The sequence below is a fragment of the Vombatus ursinus genome, unplaced genomic scaffold (genome assembly GCF_900497805.2).
Source record: "Vombatus ursinus unplaced genomic scaffold, bare-nosed wombat genome assembly UNPS02014792.1, whole genome shotgun sequence".
NCBI classification, from domain to species: domain Eukaryota; kingdom Metazoa; phylum Chordata; class Mammalia; order Diprotodontia; family Vombatidae; genus Vombatus; species Vombatus ursinus.
Window position 1 is genome coordinate 9091867 of NW_020954570.1, and position 19436 is coordinate 9111302.

Here is a 19436-nt window from a genome sequence, read left to right on the forward strand (position 1 = left end):
AAGTATTAGGGGTGGGGATTAGGAAGGAGTGCAGAAGTTGTGCTTGGTCCTTTTTAATTCCACACCTAGCTCAACTTAGTGGAGTCAGGAACGTATATCTGCAGCTTCTCAAGCCCTGTCCTTCTTTTCTTCTGTATATTTCCTATACTTTATGCTCACACTTTTCCTCTCCAGGGGGAATACCTAGGATTCCTGGACCCTTAATATTGACCAGTTCCTAATCTTTGCTAATTTTTTTGACCTAGCGTTTAAGAAGTGAAAAGTGTAAAATTTTCCCTTAAAATGACAATACATTTTTAAAAATATTATTGATTTCATTAGTAATGCCTTTGCATGGTGTGAGCACTGTATGGTTATAGTAGATCATGCATCAGTACTATTTCAGAAATTATATAGTTGAGGTTGTTAAGCAGGATTTCATATTTAAACAGCATTGTTATACCAGTAAGTTTATTTATATTAATGTGGATTCTTGGCCAGACTGCAAGTCATATATATAGACACATACATACATACACATACGCATGTGTATATACCATATGTTATAATTCTTTGAAGGACATTCATGTATTCTAATAAGTCATATATTCTATAAAATTGAAATTTTTTTATAGTAAACAGTTAAAATTTTATGTTATATAGTAATATTTTCAGGTTGAAGAAGACTATGTGGTTAAAAATAGTTATCAGCTATTTGGAAGGGTATTCAGTATTTTATTTAAAGAAAAAAGATAAAGATCTTTTTGACAAGCTGTAATATATTGTTTGAAATTCAGGAATAGAAGGCCAATCTGTGGAAGTTGCCAATATTTTGGACATCAGAGGAGAATATAACCGTGAGATTGCAATGAGAATTTCTTCTGACCTAAACAGTCAAAAAAGATTTTATACTGACCTAAATGGATATCAGGTAACTATTCTCTTTAAAGTAGAAGTATAATGCATAAACTAGTAATGTTTATTTAGTAATGGTTCAGTTGTTAATTTGGTAGCAATTAAAGAAATAGATTAAAAGTAAGCTTTTATTTTAAAGTATACTGATTTTTTCAAAAAAGTTTATTTTTTAAAATTTAATTGTTTAAAATTTTATTTTCAGTTCCAAATTTTTTCCCTTCCTCCACTTTCTCCTTCCCCATCGAGAAGGCATGAAGTATAGTACTCATCACACATATGAAGTCACATACCACATATTTTTATATTAGCCTTGTTCCTTGAGAGAGGGAATAGTCTTAAATCTGCACTCAGAGCCCATCAATTCTTTATTTGTAATTTGATAGCATTTTTATCAAGAGTCCTTTGGAATTGTGAGGGATCATTGTATTGATCAGAATTACTAGGTCTTTCACAGTTGGTTAATTTTATACTACTACTATTCCTGTGTAATTTGTTCTCCTGATTCTGCTCACTTTATTTTGCATTAGTTCATATAAGACTTCTCAAGTTTTACTAAACTGATCCTCTTTATCGTTTCCTGTAGCACAATAGTATTCCATCACATTGTTATACTACAACTTGTTCATCCAGTCCCCAGTTGATGCACATTTCCTCAATTTCCAGTTCTTGGTCATCACAAAAAGAGCTGCTATATATAAATATTTTTGTACATATAGGTCATTTTCCTTTTTCTTTGATCTATTTAAAGTGTAGCCATTGTAGTAGTATTGCTGTGTCAAGAGGTATGTACAGTTTTATAACTTTTGGGGTGTAGTTCTAAATCACCTTCCACAATGGTTAGATTAGTTCACAGACCCAGCAACAGTGTATATGAGTATGTTCATTTGCCCACACCTCTCCAGCATTTGTCATTTTCCTTTTTTTTGTCACCTTAACCAGTCTGATGCATGTAAGCTGAATTTTTAGTTAACAGGTTTGTACATAAAAAAGTAAAACCACTATATGATATTCCCAAAATTGGACTAAATAGATGAAGGGATAGTATGCATTTACACTGAAATTTTTTATATTTTTTGGGGGGGGGTGAGGCAATTGGGGTTAAGTGACTTGCCCAAGGTCACACAGCTAGTACGTGTCAAGTGTTTGGTCTGAGGCCAGATTTGAACTCAGATCTTCTGACTTCAGGGCTGGTGCTCTATCCGCTGCGCCACCTAGCTGCCCCATCTTTCTTCCTCTTGTTACTCCTTCTTCCCTTTCCCCCTCCCTCCCTCCTTCCTTCTTTCCTTCCATCTCCCTTCTCCCCCTCCCTTAACTCTTTAGTAAAGCAATTTGACTCTTTAGTGTAATTACTAGTTCTTTGTCCCTTTATCCTATCACACTGCTCACAACTTGCCAAACCTCAGCTGCAAATTACTCTCACCATCTGCCTTTTTTTGTGCCTACTTACATGTTGTGAATGGATCTGCAGCTGTGCTAACTTGGTCCACTCCAAATTTATGTTATCTAGTTTCAACTAGATCCTTGCTGCAACATAAAAGTCCTTGTAGCCCTCTCTAATTTATTCTCTGTCCCATGCCAGGAAGTTCTTAAACTTCCCACCCTCTCATTTTCAACCCATATCTCTATTTTCCAATCTTCTACAAATGATTATGAGTATGTTATATTCACTAAATAAAACTAAACTTAATTCAAAGAGGAAGAAGAAATGTGAACTTTTCAGATAATTTTCTGCCACATGCCAAATATTTATGTGTATCCAACTAACTTTCAGATAGGCAGCAGAGCAGAGGGCAAGATGCCTTGTAGTAAGAAAGCTCCAAAGTCAAGCCCTGCACCGTCACATAAAAGCTACTCGGTCATGGTTAAGTCTTCCCATCTTTTAGCACTCCTGTCATCTCTCTAAGACTGTGTTAGAGATAGTTTTGTTCAGTAGAGAGTTTCTATTCTACAAGTTCCCCACAACAAAACAAAACAAAACAGAACAAGTTATAATCTAGACTAACAGTATAGGGAACATGAGATCCTGCTGTGTCATTTGATTTTAAAAGTGTATTTGGGTCTCCATGTAAGAGGGGGTAACATGAAATATACTAGAGAAGCTCAGCTTTCCCATGGAAACCTCAGCAAGTAACCAAAAAGGTCCTAGAAAAAATCAGTGATACAGAAATATGAAAAGATTCAGAAATGAGCTCATCCATCTAGTGTGGAACAGCAGAAAAAGATGGTCATAAGAGGTTGGAAGCAGGTAGAGGGAACAATCCAAGGAAGCTGGTACCAGGACAGAGAAGCAGAAAGGGTAGAGGTGGGGAAGAAGGGTCATTCCAGTAACCTTGCCAGAAGCCAGTAGAATTGGAGAAAGTAGGAAACCAGTGAGAATTCCTGCAAATAGACCTGAAACTTGACAGTGTCATAAACAAGCACTATTTCCAATAATCAGGGACCTGAAACCAGATCCTGCCCCTGACCCATTAGAATAGAATCGGGGCTAGAACTAACACTCACAGATCACTGAACACAGACACAGGAGATAGAACCAGCTTAGCACTTGAGTGCTAGATATGGGGTTTACATAGAAAGCTTGAGCCCAAAACGATATCCAGTATCCCACTGAGGCCTTTTTGGGAAAAAAATGCCTAGTTCAGACATAAATACCCAGTGAACTACCAGGAGACTTAAGTAGAATTCAGGGATTGAGGAAGAGGGTTGGGATCCAATAGCCACTCCCCTACCAAGATTAGCAGTGGTAGCTATCTCCAGACTACAAAGAGGACAAGACCAAACCATTTAAGAGTGTTGGAGGGAGGCGCATCTAGGTAGTGCAGTGGATAGAGCACTGACCCTGGAGTCAGAGGACCTGAGTTCAAATGAGGCCTCAGACACTTGACACTTAGTAACTGTGTGACCCTGAGCAAGTCACTTAACCTCATTGCCTAGTCCCGTCTCCCCCCCCACCCCCCCAAAAAAAATCATGTTGAAGAGGACTGGCCAGAATACAGAATCTGAGACTGAAAATGTGAGTAAACAGAAAAAGATAGAAAACACTGATCAATGGAATGAGAGAACAGAATCTTGTGCCTGGGGTGGGGGTGGGGGGGATGACTAGTTTGATTATAAAAATTGTTGAGAAAAATGAAGCATATCACAAAAATGAATGAGTTGAAAAGAGGAAAAAAGTAAATGAATAGCTTAGCACAGAAGTTGGAAAACGCCAACTAAGTAGTGGACTCTCTGGAAAACAGAATAAAGCAAATGACTCAACTACTACATGAGATAAACATTATTAGAAAACATTTAAATGATTGAAAAAAATAGAAAATGTAAGGCATCTACTGTCAAAAATAACTTTCCTACAAAACAGGTCAGAGAGAAAATCTAAGCATCATTCAACTTCCTGAAAACCATGATCAGTCAAAAATCCAGAAGCCATAATCATTAAAAAAAAAAAAATCTACCCAGATACCTTACTACCTCAAGACAGTGAAGATTAAAGGAATCTACTGACCACGTGCTAAAAGAATCATCGAACTATAAATGGACCCTGGAATGATAAAGCCAAAATCCAAGATTTTCCAGTGTAGGAGGGTTTGAGAACTGACAAGTATTATGGACTTATAGTTTAGAGGGATAAATGTTCCTTCCCATCCTAGAATGCAGTTTCGACTGTTGTACTCTTTGAATTAGAAGACAGTTTTGAATCATGGTGGAAAATTTTGAAAAAGATTCAGACAGTCTGGGAAGAACAAACTGAGAGGAAAAAGAACATGAGCCGAACAACAGTAGCAATGGGAGAGATGGCATCCTTACCGCCACTGAGACTTAACAAACATAGCTGGGGAGGAGCAGAGCCATAGGAGCAATGAGAGAGAGAAGAGAGCTCAGCTTTGGTAGAGATGGGAGAAATAGATGATTGCTTAATACATGACGAAGTCTAGTGTCAGTCAGTAAGGCATATGTCGTATACTTAGTTTGTGCTTAGAACAAGGAATAACCATTCTGAAGCTACACACTGAATTAAATTAAGATAAAGCATTAATCTTCTATCCCAATCTTAGAATTCTTCCTAATACGGGGCCCTGAGCTATTGTAATTACATTAAGAGCTTTTCTTGTTTTACGAACTCTATAAAGTACATTAAAAAAAAAAACCCACCAGAACAGGAGACCTGAGTTCTTTGAGTTATCCCTTATAATGAGTGCAAGTTCTATCTGCTTAGGAGAATATAACCTGGGAGAGGGCAGTTGTATTCCTAGCATCTGGTGTAGTGACTTTATAGAGTAGGTGCTTAATAAATGTTTATTGAATTTAATTGGCAGTATTGAAGGAAGTAAATTGAGCTTGGTATTCAAAGGGCCAATATTCTGATCACCGAATTTATTTAAAATTTAGTTAGAAGGGAAATTAGACATCTCCTAGTTCAGTGCTCTCATTTTATGGATGAAATAAAGTATTGAAGAGTTATGTAGGTACAAATATTTTTTTGATTTTAATTCACTATAGTAATTGATAGTTATTTAGTACTTGTTTTTAAAAATCACAAAATATTAATAAAAATAGCAAGCATTTTAACATGTCTATGACAACTGATATGTATTTGTAGTAAACCAACTTAAGGTAAATAGTGATTTTTTAAAAAAATATTATAATGTATGCTTTTAAACTTGGGTATCTAGCTATTCTGTTTAGTGTTCATTATAAGTATAATATTCCAGGCTTAGATCATAAAAAAAGTAATCCTATTATAATTTGTTTTATGCAAATATTAAGATTCTAACGCTTTGTTGAATACTCCTGCTCCTTTTTAGCCTTATTTTTAAAACTAGGAATATTCTGATATTCTTATAACGCCTCCACCTTTCTCACAAATCTTATGGCAGCAGTTCTTTGTCTTTTGCACTCAATTTCCTTTAAAGAGAATTTCATTAAAAAAAAAAAAAGTTCTTTGAACCAGAAATGATGTTGTGCTGTTTGTCTGTAAAACAGAAATGCATCACTGTTAATACAAAGACATTCAGATTTCCATCAGATAAGTATGTGAATATCACCTGAATTTGCTAAAGATAACTTTTTGCATTATAGATACAGCCTAGACTAACAATGAGCAAATTACCTCTTCAAGCAAATATCTACCCAATGACAACAATGGCTTATATCCAAGATGATGGGTTTCGTTTGACACTTCTTTCTGCCCAGTCTTTAGGTGTTGCAAGTTTGAAAAATGGTATGTACTCTTTTTTCCTCTCTTAACTTTTTAAAAGATTCAAGTATGCTATTTCACCTTTGGTAAAAGTGCGTTGTTACTAGAGAGAGAGAAAGAGAGAGAGTTCTTTTAAGATAGGAACATAAAATTTTATTTAAATGTTTTATAAATATTTTGAAGTATACAGTAGTTCTATATTTTGGCTAGTTAAAAATGGAAGGGGTGGGGACAAAAAGGATGGAAAGAAAGAAAACAAAGGAGTTAAATCATCAAGTCTAACCCCTTCATTTTATCAATGCAGAGAATAAGGCCAAGAAATTACTGAGAATCCAGAATTATGTTCACTATATCCTTTCCCCACCCCCCCAAGCAGTTCCCAGCCCAAGCCTCACTTGCTCATTGTTGGGTTTTGATGACTCAGAGCAAGTGTAAATGAAGATTATTTCTGTTCTGGCTAGAAACCCTGAAGGTCTTCCCATCCCAGATTGATTCTTTTGAGTAAGCAACCTAGGCTGTCTTTTGTCTCAGTTCTTACCTAGCCTGAAATCACTGAATGGGTGTTGCTTCAGACAAACTGAGACCTGGGAAAAAATCTTAGCTTAAAAAAGCCAAGGTCTCCTACTGCATCCTGAGCCATCTCAAGTCATCCTGACCTGTGTCTTGCCACTGGGCTTAGACGACTGGAGGAAAGAGTGAGGCTGATGACTGCGCAGTTCTGCCTCACTTAAATCTAATTCCCTTACAAGTCAAGACATCACCCTACTGATGTCACTGATCCTCTCCCAGAAAGAAGGACAAACAACAACAATCTACCAAAGCAGATTAACATTTTATCTGCATCTTATTGTCTTAGTTTCCTAGAATACTGAGAACTTAAGTGATTTTTTCCCTCCAGAGTCATATAGTCATGGGGCAGATAGGTGGTGCAGTGGATAGAACACCTGCCCTGGAGTCAGGAGGACCTGAGTTCAAATGGCAGCCTCAGACACATAACACTTACTAGCTGTGTGACTCTGGGCAAATCACTTAACCCCAATTGCCTCACCAAAAAAAACAAAACAAAACAAGACAAAAACACAAACACAAACACCAGAGTCATATAGTCAGTTTGTGTCAGAGGTGGTACTTGAACCCATGCCTTCCTAATTTGAAGACTGAAGAACATACATTACTCCTTTTTCCTTTGATGCAGCTTAACACTTTATCAAAAAATATTTAACATCTTTATATGTGTTTTTACTATTTATAATATAGCATATTATCATAGTATAGTATATAGCACATATACAATATAATATGTGTATTATATATTATAGACTGAACTTTCTTCAATGAATTGTAAAAATTTGTCCATTTCAGATGTACTAGTTGCTAAACTTTTTTGAACATTTGTTGTTTGCATACTTATATTTTCAACCCTGTCTTTTAAATTACTTTTAGTTCTTCAGATAAAACGTAGATTTTTGACCAAATGTGATTTCGTTGGTATAAGAAATTTCTGGAGAGAAATGTCCTCTTCCAATGCAGATAAACACCTTCTCTCCAAACTTCTAATCTTTACTGGTAAATTACTCAGATCATTAAAAGGTTGATCTCCTTTTCCAAGATCACAGAAGTCAGTATATCTCAGAGGCAAGATTTGAGCCTAGGTCTTCCTCATTCCAAAACCAGTTGTCTATCCATTGTGACACACTACCTCATAAATATTCAGCATAATAATGATAAAATAATAGAATTTATATAGAGTTTTAGATTTGCAGTGTGCTTTACACACGTTATTTCTTCTGACCCTCATAACAACAACCTTATGGCATAGGTGCTGTATTGTCCTCATTTTAAACACAAGGAAATCAAGATATGTTAAATGGCTTGTCTAGCATCACACGGCTAAGTCTTGTCTGAAATAGGATTTAAACTCAAGACTTCTTGACTCTGATTTGAACCTTCTCCCCACTCTGCCACATGGGTAGCCATTAGGTGGCATAATATATAATCAGTTTAATTCTTGATATGGACATTAGTGATACAAATAAGTACAAATATGGATTAATCCATCATTGCAGCCAGTATGCAATGCAGTTATCAAAATAAACATTGATTCTTTTTCAGGACAGATTGAAGTAGTCATGGATCGTCGACTCATGCAAGATGATTATCGTGGGCTTGGACAAGGTGTACAAGATAACAAGATTACAGCTAATTTATTTCGAATTCTATTAGAAAAAAGGAATGGAATTAACATGGTAAGAATTACGTGTCACATTTTTTGCTTGTTTTGATCAAATAGTAATTCTTTTTCTTTGATGAAAATCTTGGGGACTTTATATTTTGAGGTGTTCTGGTATTTGGGGTACCAAGATATTCTAAAAAATAGTATTAGATTGTACTCATATTAAAAGTCTACTACTCCCACCACATGATCATCTCAATAGGCTAAAAACCCTACGAAGTACAGGCATAGAAAGACCTTCTTTTTTAATATCAAAAAAAAAAAAGCATCTATCCAGAACCAAAAGCAAAGCTGTCTGCAATAGGGATACACTAAAACAATTTACAGTAAATATAAGAGTGAAGCAAGAGTGCCACTCTCCCTATTATTATTTGATATACTTCTGGAAATACTTGCAATAGCCCTAAGACAAGATTAAAAAAATTAAAGATTTAAAGATAGGTAATGTGGAGGTGTAAAACTATCCTTATTTACTGATGATGTGTTGGTAGACTTGGAAAACCCTAAGAAATCAACAGAGATACTAATTTAGATAATAGCTTTAGCAAAGTTGCAGGCTACAAAATAAATCCTCAAAAGTCATTAACATTTCTATGTAGTAATAGTAAAACCGAGGAAGGAATAATAGGGAAATAACATTCTAAACAACTACAAAATGCATAAAATATCTGGGAATCAACATACCAAAGCACAAGAAAGACTTGTATAGATTCAGTTACAAAGTGCTCCTTTAAGAAATGTAAAACAACTTAAAATTCGCCATGCCAATATAATAAAAATGACAATACTACCAAAATCAGTTTACATTTTTAATGCTATACTGATCATTACCTAGGAGAAACTTTATAGAATTTTATAAAATGATAAAATTCATTTGATTTAAAAAAAAAAAAAGATCTAGAATACCAAAGAAAATGATGAAAAGAAGTAGATGAAGGGGAAATAACAACACATCCAGATCTCAAAATATACTATAAACCAGCTCTCAGTAAAACCATCTGGTGTTGGTTAAAAAAGAAATAGAGAAATAGCTCAATGAAGCAGACTAGACACAAGAGAGAATCAGAAATAATAGACTTCAGTCACCTCAGATAACTTCAGTAGCCACTAAGAACTCAGTGTTTGATAAAGTGGACTAGGGAAAAAAAAACTCCTTATTTGATAAAACTGCTTTGGTAAGACCAACACCTTCCATTCCACAGGACATTTGGATGTACTGGGTGGCTTCTGAGGTCCTTACCAGCTCCAAATCTGTGACCTAGTGATATCTTCTCATTCATCCTTGTTTGTTGCCACTAGTGTCCTATTAAACCTAGTCTTTGTATTCTTCAAGATACTTTTGAGAAATTAGGGGAAGCTGATGGTAAATATTTAAGACTGAATCCTATGATTGCAAGCTACTGGACTTTTCTGCTTCCAGACTCAGGATGGTCAAATAAATGTTTCTAGCTTTAGTCAATTTGAATAAATTTAACTAGGAACAAGAAATATTTATGCTCAATACAGACCTTAAAATATTTCTCCTGAAATATTATAAATGCTGGAAGGATGCTTTGATTCTAAACTATTCTCATTTCCTTCACTTAATTAAACAAATTTGGGTGAAGTTCAGGGCATCTATGTATCTATGTCTATGTATCTACCTACCTACCTATCTAAGGACATCTGAAAGGAGACAGCATTAAATAAGCCTAAAAGGCAAGCTGAGATGAAACTCTGAAGGATGTTAAATCTACAGGTCTTACTAATCTTTAATAAACAACCAATAAAAGGTTTTTACTAGAAGAAAGGGGAAAAAAGTGATACTTCAGAGGGGTTGACTTTTGACAGAACTAAAAGGTTCAACTGTTAATCAAAGACCATAGCAGGAGAGAACAAGGAGATGTCAAGAGATTTTGAGTTGGAGTAAATGGATTTAAAGGCAAATAACCTCTATTTTGTCAGTAACTTGTGAGGCAAGGGGCTCGAGAGTAGAAAAAAATTTGGAACAATCACTGAGGGATGCTCCTTAGGTAATTAAAGAAGAGTGAAATTATTTCATTGTGACAGTGGGGGCTCAGATGAGATTGAATATTGAAAATTTGTAGCTGACTCAGTCAACACAATCATGTGACTTATTTAAGTCAAGAAGAGAAATGGTAGGGGTACTAATCCCAACTGGGGTTTGGCAAGTTGTGATCAACAATAGGGCAAGAGACTGGAGAGTAGAAGACAGCATATAGTTGAATTGATTAATTTATAGGATTATCATGATTGGGAAGGGAAGAAAGTGAAGCCAAAATAGGAATTGTGGCCTCAGGAGAGCACCAAAGGATGTAAGTCCTGGAAGTTACAGAAGGGATGAAAAATAGATTTAGAGGAAATAAGACACAGGGCAAAATGAAAAGATAGGAGCATGTGGTCAGTAATGTCAGAGTCCTTGATCATAAAAGTGGAGCACATGGATTGCTGGTGAGATCACGATTAGTTCCATATCAGTGTGTGAAACACACTAAAAGAGGTGCCTCTACTTTCTCTCTTCATTCTCTTATTCTTTAAAATCTAGCTTCTGATCTCATCTTTACACCAAAACTTTCCATCTCTTAATTGCAAAATTCATTGGACTTTTCTCAATCTTCAGTCTCCTTGACTCCTCTGTAGCCTTTGACACTGTTTGATCACCCTCTCCTCTTTGATATTCTTATTTCTCTTGAGTTTTTGGCACTTCTTTCCTAGTTTTTCTCCCACCTATCTGACTACTTTTTTTGTCTTTTTTGCTAGATCCTCCCTTTAACAGTAGGTATCCCAAAGGTTTCTGTCATAGACCCCCCCCCCCCCCCCATAATACTTCACTTGTTAATCTTGTCAGCTCCCATGGATTCATTTATCGTCTCTGCTGGTGATTCTCAGATCTACCTATCTTGCTCTAACTTCTCTACTGATCTCCAATCTCAAATCTTCTTTCACATTTGCCTTTCAAACATTCAACGTGTTTGATTTGTTCTACCTGTTTCATTGTCTCCCTAAGATTATAAACTCCCTGAGAACAGGTTGTCTTTTGATGCTTTTTGTATCCCCAGCGCTTAACATAATTAGATGCTCAGTAATTTTTTTTTTTTTTTTCACTAACTAGGGTAGAGTGATGATGAGTTTAGAGAGGCAAGGATGTTTGAGGGGACATTATAATGTGTATAAAAGTCTCCTAGCATAAAGGAAAGAGTTGACAAAGAGAGGAAGATTGAACCAAGGAGACCGGAGTGTCTTAGGGCAGGTAACTACCACCACAATTTAGATAGATTGACAGAAGGAGGTTCCAGAAGACACAATTGAAGGTAGGGCAGAGTTGGATAGGGTTGTCTTTGGAAGAGGTAGCAAGAATAAAGAGGTAGTTTTCACTTACACAGCCAATAATTTTGTGTCACCAAGATTAGTAGAGGAAGAAGTAAGAATTTGTTAGCCACAGAATGAGAATATGTAATATTTTTTGATGGACTCACACTCTTAAGAGTCTTATGCAAAGCAGAAGGCAGGGGGCAAGTTAGGTGGCACAGTGGATAGAACACTGACCCTGAAGTCAGGAAGACTTGAGTTCAAATCCAGCCTCAGACCAAACACTTGACACTTACTAGCTGTGTGACCCTGGGCATGTCACTTAACCCCAATTGCCTTTAAACAAACAAACAAAAAAAAGCAGAAGGCAGTGTCTCTTCTCTGTCAGGAACTAGAGGAAAGGGGAAACCAGCCTACTTACTTAGGTTGGCTGAGCCCTCTGCACACGGGAATATTCTTTCCTCTAACCAAGGGCAACAAGAAAGAAAAAGGAAACATCTGAGTCATTTCTTGCTGTGGTTAGAAATGAAATCTTTTCTGAAAGAAAATGGAATTGTAAATAAAGCTTCTCATACTCTTATTTCTCAAGGAGAGCAAAAAAGATTACATTTGGGATTTTCTTGGCAAAAGATACTGTGCCATTTCTTTCTCCATCCTTCTACTCTTAGAAAAGGTTCTGCATTCAAGAGGTTTGGTATCTGAGCCTCTGGTCCTAGCCTGGACCAGTCTAGCCAAAGTCCAGTAGAAACTTTGTCCCATTCCTGTTCAGTGATTAGTGAAGTAAAACTGGTCAGAGCAGCACTAGAATATTGAAGATCAAGTATCTTAGTTGCAGTTGAGGGGATTTAGGGGTCGGTGAAGGAAATGACTCGGTTTATAAAGACTGCACCAACTTCTCTGACTATGGCTGACTAGAGCAGGGAATGCATCCTGTGCCTGAGTGCTTCTGAGAGCTGCATGTTCTGCTCCGATAGGAAACTTAGGAGGCAGATTGAACTTTATTGGCACACACATAAATACATATGTATATATCACAGGTACACACATTTGTATATTCCTGAACAATTGTATATCATACATATGAACAATTTGCTGTGCTACATTGCATCTCATTTAATTTTTTTTTTCTGAAAAAAATTTGACCAACTTTAAAAGTATGTGATTTTAGACAATTTCAGTGGTCAAACTTTGGGGTACATCGTGAGACCAAATAGATTTTTTTTAAGAATGTTTTTAGAAATAAGGGGATAATTCTTTCTTTGTATTGCCAGTCTAGTAAGCCTGATTCTCAAGTACCAATAAGACAGGTGCTTGTAACACGTTATTATGCCATTTTTTTGGTTTTGTTTTGTTTTTCACCAGAACCACTCACTGTTGCATAGCATTCTGTAATTCTAACCTAGATTTTGAAGTCATGTAATTTTGGTCTAAGTTTTCAATTATTGAAAGGGATCACATCTTATACTCACTGATGAATAATAATGTGGGGGGGGGGGGGGGGGCGCAGGTAGGTGGTACAGTGGATAGAGCACAGCCCTGAAGTCAGGAGGACCTGAGTTCAAATGCGGCCTCACACCAAACACTTGACACTTCTGTGTGACCCTGGTCAAGTCACTTAACCCCAATTGCCTAAAAAAAATTAATAATAATAATAATAATGTGAGGGGCAGCATGGCACTATAGAGAGAGAATTGACTTCAGAGTTAGGAGCACCTTGGTTCAAGTTTCACTTCTGTCACATACCAGCTGTGACACTGGGCAAGTCACTTAACCTCTTGGGCCCCAGGCAAATCTTTGACTCTAGCAAGTTGCAGAGCAAGTGCTGATTTTGATTGGCATAGGATATTTTCTCATTGGGAAATTCTTATAGCAATGAAATCAACAGATATTTTGAAAATATATGTTTGAGAATGCTGTTTTTTTTTCATTCACAATTCTACCTAATCTGTATTTGTAAGCAGCTTTAAAAGGTCTAAGATTTCAAGGCATGTTTTGTTTTTGTTTTTGTTTTTGTTTTTTCAACTTTATATTTTTGCTGTGTAATTTTGTTGACCTGACTACAGTTGACTATCAGCCTTGGGTATGTTACTTTGTGATAACATAGGATGATAAATCTGGAGCTGGAAGAGACCTGAGAGGTCATCTAGTCCTCTTCACTTTACAGATGAGGAGAATAAGACCTAGAACTTAAACCAAGATTAATTGACTTGTGTGAGATTATGTAGGTTGTGTCAAAGGTGGGATTCGATCCCTCCTCATCATTCCTATTTTTTTCCCTCAAATGTCAATTTCACATTCACCTACTATGGAGTAAAGAAATGATCAGTTCTTTGTACTTTTTCTTTACCTTATGCCTTACACTGGTAAGCTACTAGGATTTTCATTTGATGCCTCTGCTGCTAGTGGTCATAATTTCACAGAAGTTATTATTGGAATACTAATAATTTTTTCTAGTAATGGGAGATGCATTCAAATTTCTGTTTGGAACCTAGCTGGTAACTAAAGAAACTATATACATAATCTATTTCTTTTTCTAGGCCTAGCACTATATCTTTTTTTTTTAACTTGATTAGATCCAATTAGCTTAAATTTGATTTAAAGTCAGTTGATGGAACATTTTCTATATTTATTCTGACTTAACATTTGTGAATCATGTAGTGTATATCTTCAAATCTGGTAGGAAACCATTCCATTTAATGTTTGTGTTTTTAGGTATGCATATATGTATATATTTATATTACTGTGTAGAAATGACAGTACTCAGCACTCCCCAAACATTTATATATATAAAATCATTTTTCTCTTCTGATAAAATGAGAACAAAGCATGGGTCAGTAGTTTGACAATTCAAAAAGATTAGATTTTTTAAATATATCATCTTTAATGTTTTATGCTTAGATGATCTGTTTCTTCAGTGTATGCTGAGTCCCTAAAGTATGATATTTGCTATGCAAACATAGTTTTAGATGGATATATATGACGTTATAATCTACTTATGTAAGACAAAAAAAATCATGAGAAAATGGTAGAGTCTAATATAATAGGGTAAAATGTCCTTTGAAGTAATGAAACCGTCTCCAATCCACCCTTCACACCCCTGTCAAACTGATAGTCTGAAGTACAGTTAGTTCCCCTCCAAAACTTCTCAGAAAATAGATTCAGAAAATATTCCAGATCAAATCTTGATGGAAACTCCCAAGAAAAATCACAATGAGTCATTTTTCCCGGGCCAGGTCAGCATAGGGAAACAGAGATTTGTAGACATTCTGGGCGATATAGTCCAAGTAAAATACTCTAGTATACAGTGAGGCTATACACCAAGGCGAAAGAAGTCCCAGACCCACACCAGGGCACCATGTACAGAGTGCAGGAGTAGATGCCAACTGGAAACTTTGCTACCCACTACCCAGTTTCATGTCATAGCTCCTGAGCCAACAAGACTGTGATTCAAGGGCAGTGGTTGCACGCCCTAGCCGGAGAGGAACAAGCTCAAAATTAAGTAGCAGAGATATGACTTGAATCCCCAGGTACAGAGCAAAGTCTCACTTCTAGCTTCTAACCCAATCTGAAGCCTTCAGAGGGATAACCAGTACAGGAACCCCCAGACCCAAGGGGAGCCAGCATTTCTGTCACTCTGAATCAACAGAGCTTCCCAGATGTTGGATTATGGCTGAATACAACAGCAATCTACTCTTGGACAGATCTAACCCCAGGCAGGCTTGCAAAGCTTAGACCAGGGTGGGGGGGCAGCAGTCATACTTTATACCATTAATAAGATCATTTTGGGAGCTAGCCTGAGCTGTTCTGGAGATCCTGAAATCACACAACATTGAAAACCCAAGAAAGCAGCAACAAGACTAGCCCAGACCTTCCCTGCAGAAGTGCACAGAGTCCAGCCCTAATATCAGGTCGAAATCAGAAAGAATGAGCGGGAAAAAAAATCATACCACAAAAACTATTATGATGATCAAGAAGAAACATCTATAAGCAAACATCTACAACAGAATTATCTGCAAGCAAAAACATAAGCAAGACCTCAAAGGAAAGAAAAGGGAAAAACAAACAAACAACTCGGCTACAAATTCAATTAGAATTCCAGGAGAAAAGCAATAATTTTTTTTAAGAGTTTTAAAATGTTTTTAAAAATGAAATAAGAATGCTAGAGGGGGAAAAAATGGAAAAGAAATGAGAGTTGTGGAAGAAAGAATTGGAAAAGGAATTAAGAGCTTGGCACAAGAGGTGCAAAACCTTGCTCAAACAACAAACTTCCTAAAATAGAATGAACCAAATAGGAGCTTTATATTGTCTTGATTTCTCATAAAGTCACTAGCTTCCAATTGCTCCATTCTAATTTTTAAGAACTTATTTTCTTCAGTGAGCTTTTGGACTTCCTTTTCCATTTGGCCAATTCTGCTTCTTAAGGATTCTTCTCCTCATTGGCTTTTTTGGACCTCTTTTGCCATTTGGGTTAGTCTAATTTTTTAAGGCGTTATTAAGTAATTTTTTTGAGTGTTCTTTAGCAAGCTGTTGACTTGTTTTTTATGATTTTCTTGGCATCAATTTCATTTCTCTTCCCAGTTTTTCCTCTACTTCTCGTCTCAAAATCCTTTCTGAGCTCTTCCATGGCCTGGGACAAATTCACATTTTTCTTGGAGGCTTTGGATATGGGAGCTTTGACTTTGTTGTATTCTTCTGGTTGTATATTTTGATCTCCTTTGTCACCAAAATAAGATTCTATGGTCTGACTTTTTTTTTTTTCTTTGCACTGTTTGCCCATGTTTCCAGCCAATTACTTGACTATTAAATTCTTTGTTAAGGAAGGGGTCTGTTTACTACTTTCCTGGCCTGTGCTCTGGTCTGTGAGTGACCACAAGCACTCTTTTCTGCCTTGAAACTGTGAGGAGGATTCTCTCTCCACCGCCGCCACAAGCCCCACCACGCCAGTGCTCCTCCTCCCCCAGGACTGCCACCTAGGACTGTGACTCAGATTCAAGCATGGGCACAGCAAGAGAATCCTGCCTCAGACCAGCAAAGAGATACCTGCGATCTCCCCTCTATCTGTGGACTGAGAGCTGTGGAAGCAGCCGCTGCACCAGGACTGGGGCCGGACTGAGCTCCTCTCTCACTGTGGTCCAACAGACCTTTCCTATTGACTTTCTAAGTTGTCTTTGGCGTTTGTGAGTTGAGAAGTTTGGAAACAGCCACTGCTCCCCTTGATTCAGTACCCTGGGGCCTGCTCCAGGTTCACTGAGGCCCAGTCTTTGCCTGTGTGGCCCACGCTGAACTGCGCTCCTCTCCTAGCCAGGCGCAACAGACCTTTCCACTTTCTGGTTAACCATCCAGGTTGTCTTGGGCTGGAGTAGAAGTCTACGTAGGCAAGGAGGAAGAGATCAGCTGACAGTTGAGCTTTCCTCATCTGATTTGATCAAGGGAGGGAAGAACATGCACACCTACACATACACCCCCCCCCCCCCCAGAAATAAATTTCACTCCACAGGAAAAAGAAAGAGAAGAGAGAATGGAGAATTAAAGGGAAAGCAGATTAAAAGGAGGCTTAGCAAAACAAACTCTTGCTAAACACACAGAAAAGTATTTAAAGCTCTATTTGAAGTGACAGAAGAATGGGAGTCTGAGGGCAGTGCCCCTCATTTAGGGAAATGGCTGAACAAGGTATAATGTACAAATGCAATGAAATATGATTGTTGTGTAAGAAATAATAGCAAAGGGCATGGTTTCAGAGAAACCTAGGAAGACTTTTATGAACTGAAGTAAAGTGAACATAACCAATGAAACTGTTTATACCAGGACTATATTGTAAAAACAGACAACTTAGAGTGTATTGTTTTGTTTTTGAGGCTGCTAGGTGGCACAGTGGATAGAGCTTTGGGCCAAGAGTCAAAAAGACTTGAGTTCAAATACAACACTGGTTCTTTGACCTTGGGCAAGTTGCTTGATCTCTCTCTGCCTCAATCTGCTAATCTGTAAAACGGGAGTAATAATAACACCTATGTCTCAGGGTTGTTGGGAGGATCAAATGCGATAATATTTGTTAAACACTTAGCACAGTATCTGACATATAGGTACTATATAAATGTTAGTTATTATTATTATTCAGAGAATTAATGAGGAAACATGCTACCTACCTCCTGGTAGAGAAGTGAAAGAATTAGAGTTCAGAATTATTTGTATGTGTTTGGGGTATATGTGTGTATAAAATTTTATTGTGTATATATTTTATAATTTATATAATTATGTTTTGATTATATCTAGAGTGTGGAATGAGATATATTTAAATATAATTATGCTATATATATATATCTCATTTTACACTCTAGATACATGATATAATACACATTTTATTTATATATGTATGATACACACATATACGATATAGATGTAAAATGAAGGCTATAGACATATGGATATAATTTATATTCTTTTGGACATGATCAATGCAAAAATTTGTTTTGCTTAACTGTATAGGTTTGTAGCAGGATTTTTATTTTTCTTTAGTCTCAGTTGGGGAGAGGAAGTGGTTGAGGCAGAAGGGAGAGAAGGCAGATTTTTGCTGATTGAAAAAAAAATTTAATTTAAAAGAAGACAAAATACGAGCTTCTCTGTTTGACATTTAAAGACCATCACAGTCTGGCTCTAGCATGCTTTTTCAGGCTTATTCCACATCATTCCCCTTCACACATACTGGGTTCCAGCCAAACTTGCCTGCTCGCAGTTCCCTGTACGTGATATTCCATCTCCATCTCTCTGGCTTTGTGTTGGCTGCACCCCTCACTTCTGCCTCTTAGCATCCCTAATTCTCTTCAAAAACCAGTGTAACCGACTCTTCTCCACAGTTAGCCCTACCTTGATCCCTCTAGTTGCTAGATTACTTCTTTCTCGAAATTACTTTGTATTTATTTAACTGTTCATGTTGTTCTTCCCATACCCCCAGTTGGATGAACTTCTTGAGGACAGAAACTGTTTGCTTTTGGTTTTGTTTCCCTTGTCCAGTACAGTTGACACATAGTATAGGCATTTAATAAATGTTTGACGAATGAATGAATGAGTTGTGGGATATGTTGTTAGTGTTTCTACTTACAAAATCATTTTTAAGGGGTTTGAAGTATTCTTTGTAATGTGTTTATGAAAACTCAATTGATTTTTTTTTTATTATATTGATTGTAAGTTGATTTAATGACCTAACTCTGGTTCAGTAGAAAAAGCACCTAACCTTCCCACATTGAACTTTGCATTATGAGACCTTTGTTCAAACTTCAGCTGTGTCATTTACTAAATGTGTGATCTTGAGCTAGTCATTGTATACTCCCTGAGCCCCAATTTACTCATCTACAACATGAAAGGGATTGAATTAAATGGCCTCTTTGGTCCCTTTCAACTCCAGGTCTAATCCTATTACTTGTGAAATTTTGGAATGCTGTTTTTGGTAAAAGGCTGTAAATATAGAAATAAAAAGTATAATTGTAAAGTGTGTGTGCATGTGTGCCACTCTTAACATGTATAGAAATGCAAATATATTAAATTATCAACTAATTTAATTTTTTTGTTTTTCTAATAGAAAGAAGAAAAGAAGTCAGTCAGTTATCCCTCACTTCTTAGCCACATAACATCTTCTTTCTTAAATCATCCAGTCATTACAATGACTATAAATCCAGACATAAATATTCCTCACCTCCTGAATGGATTTTCTCCACTTGTATCATCCATGCCTTGTGACATTCACTTAGTTAATCTAAGGACAATACAATCAAAGGTATGTTAACAGTACATGTTTTTAAAGGGCAGCTACAT

General features: G+C 36.7%; 1 protein-coding gene across 1 annotated transcript in view; it reads left to right on the forward strand.

Annotated features, from left to right (window-relative positions):
• Positions 1-19436, forward strand: part of MAN2A1 (mannosidase alpha class 2A member 1) — a 200723-nt gene that overhangs the window by 168865 nt on the left and 12422 nt on the right. Inside the window, exons 17-20 of the mRNA XM_027869175.1 lie at positions 777-910; positions 5971-6112; positions 8201-8334; positions 19204-19398. Coding sequence (XP_027724976.1) covers positions 777-910; positions 5971-6112; positions 8201-8334; positions 19204-19398 — 605 coding nt within the window. The remainder of the gene's footprint in view (positions 1-776; positions 911-5970; positions 6113-8200; positions 8335-19203; positions 19399-19436) is intronic.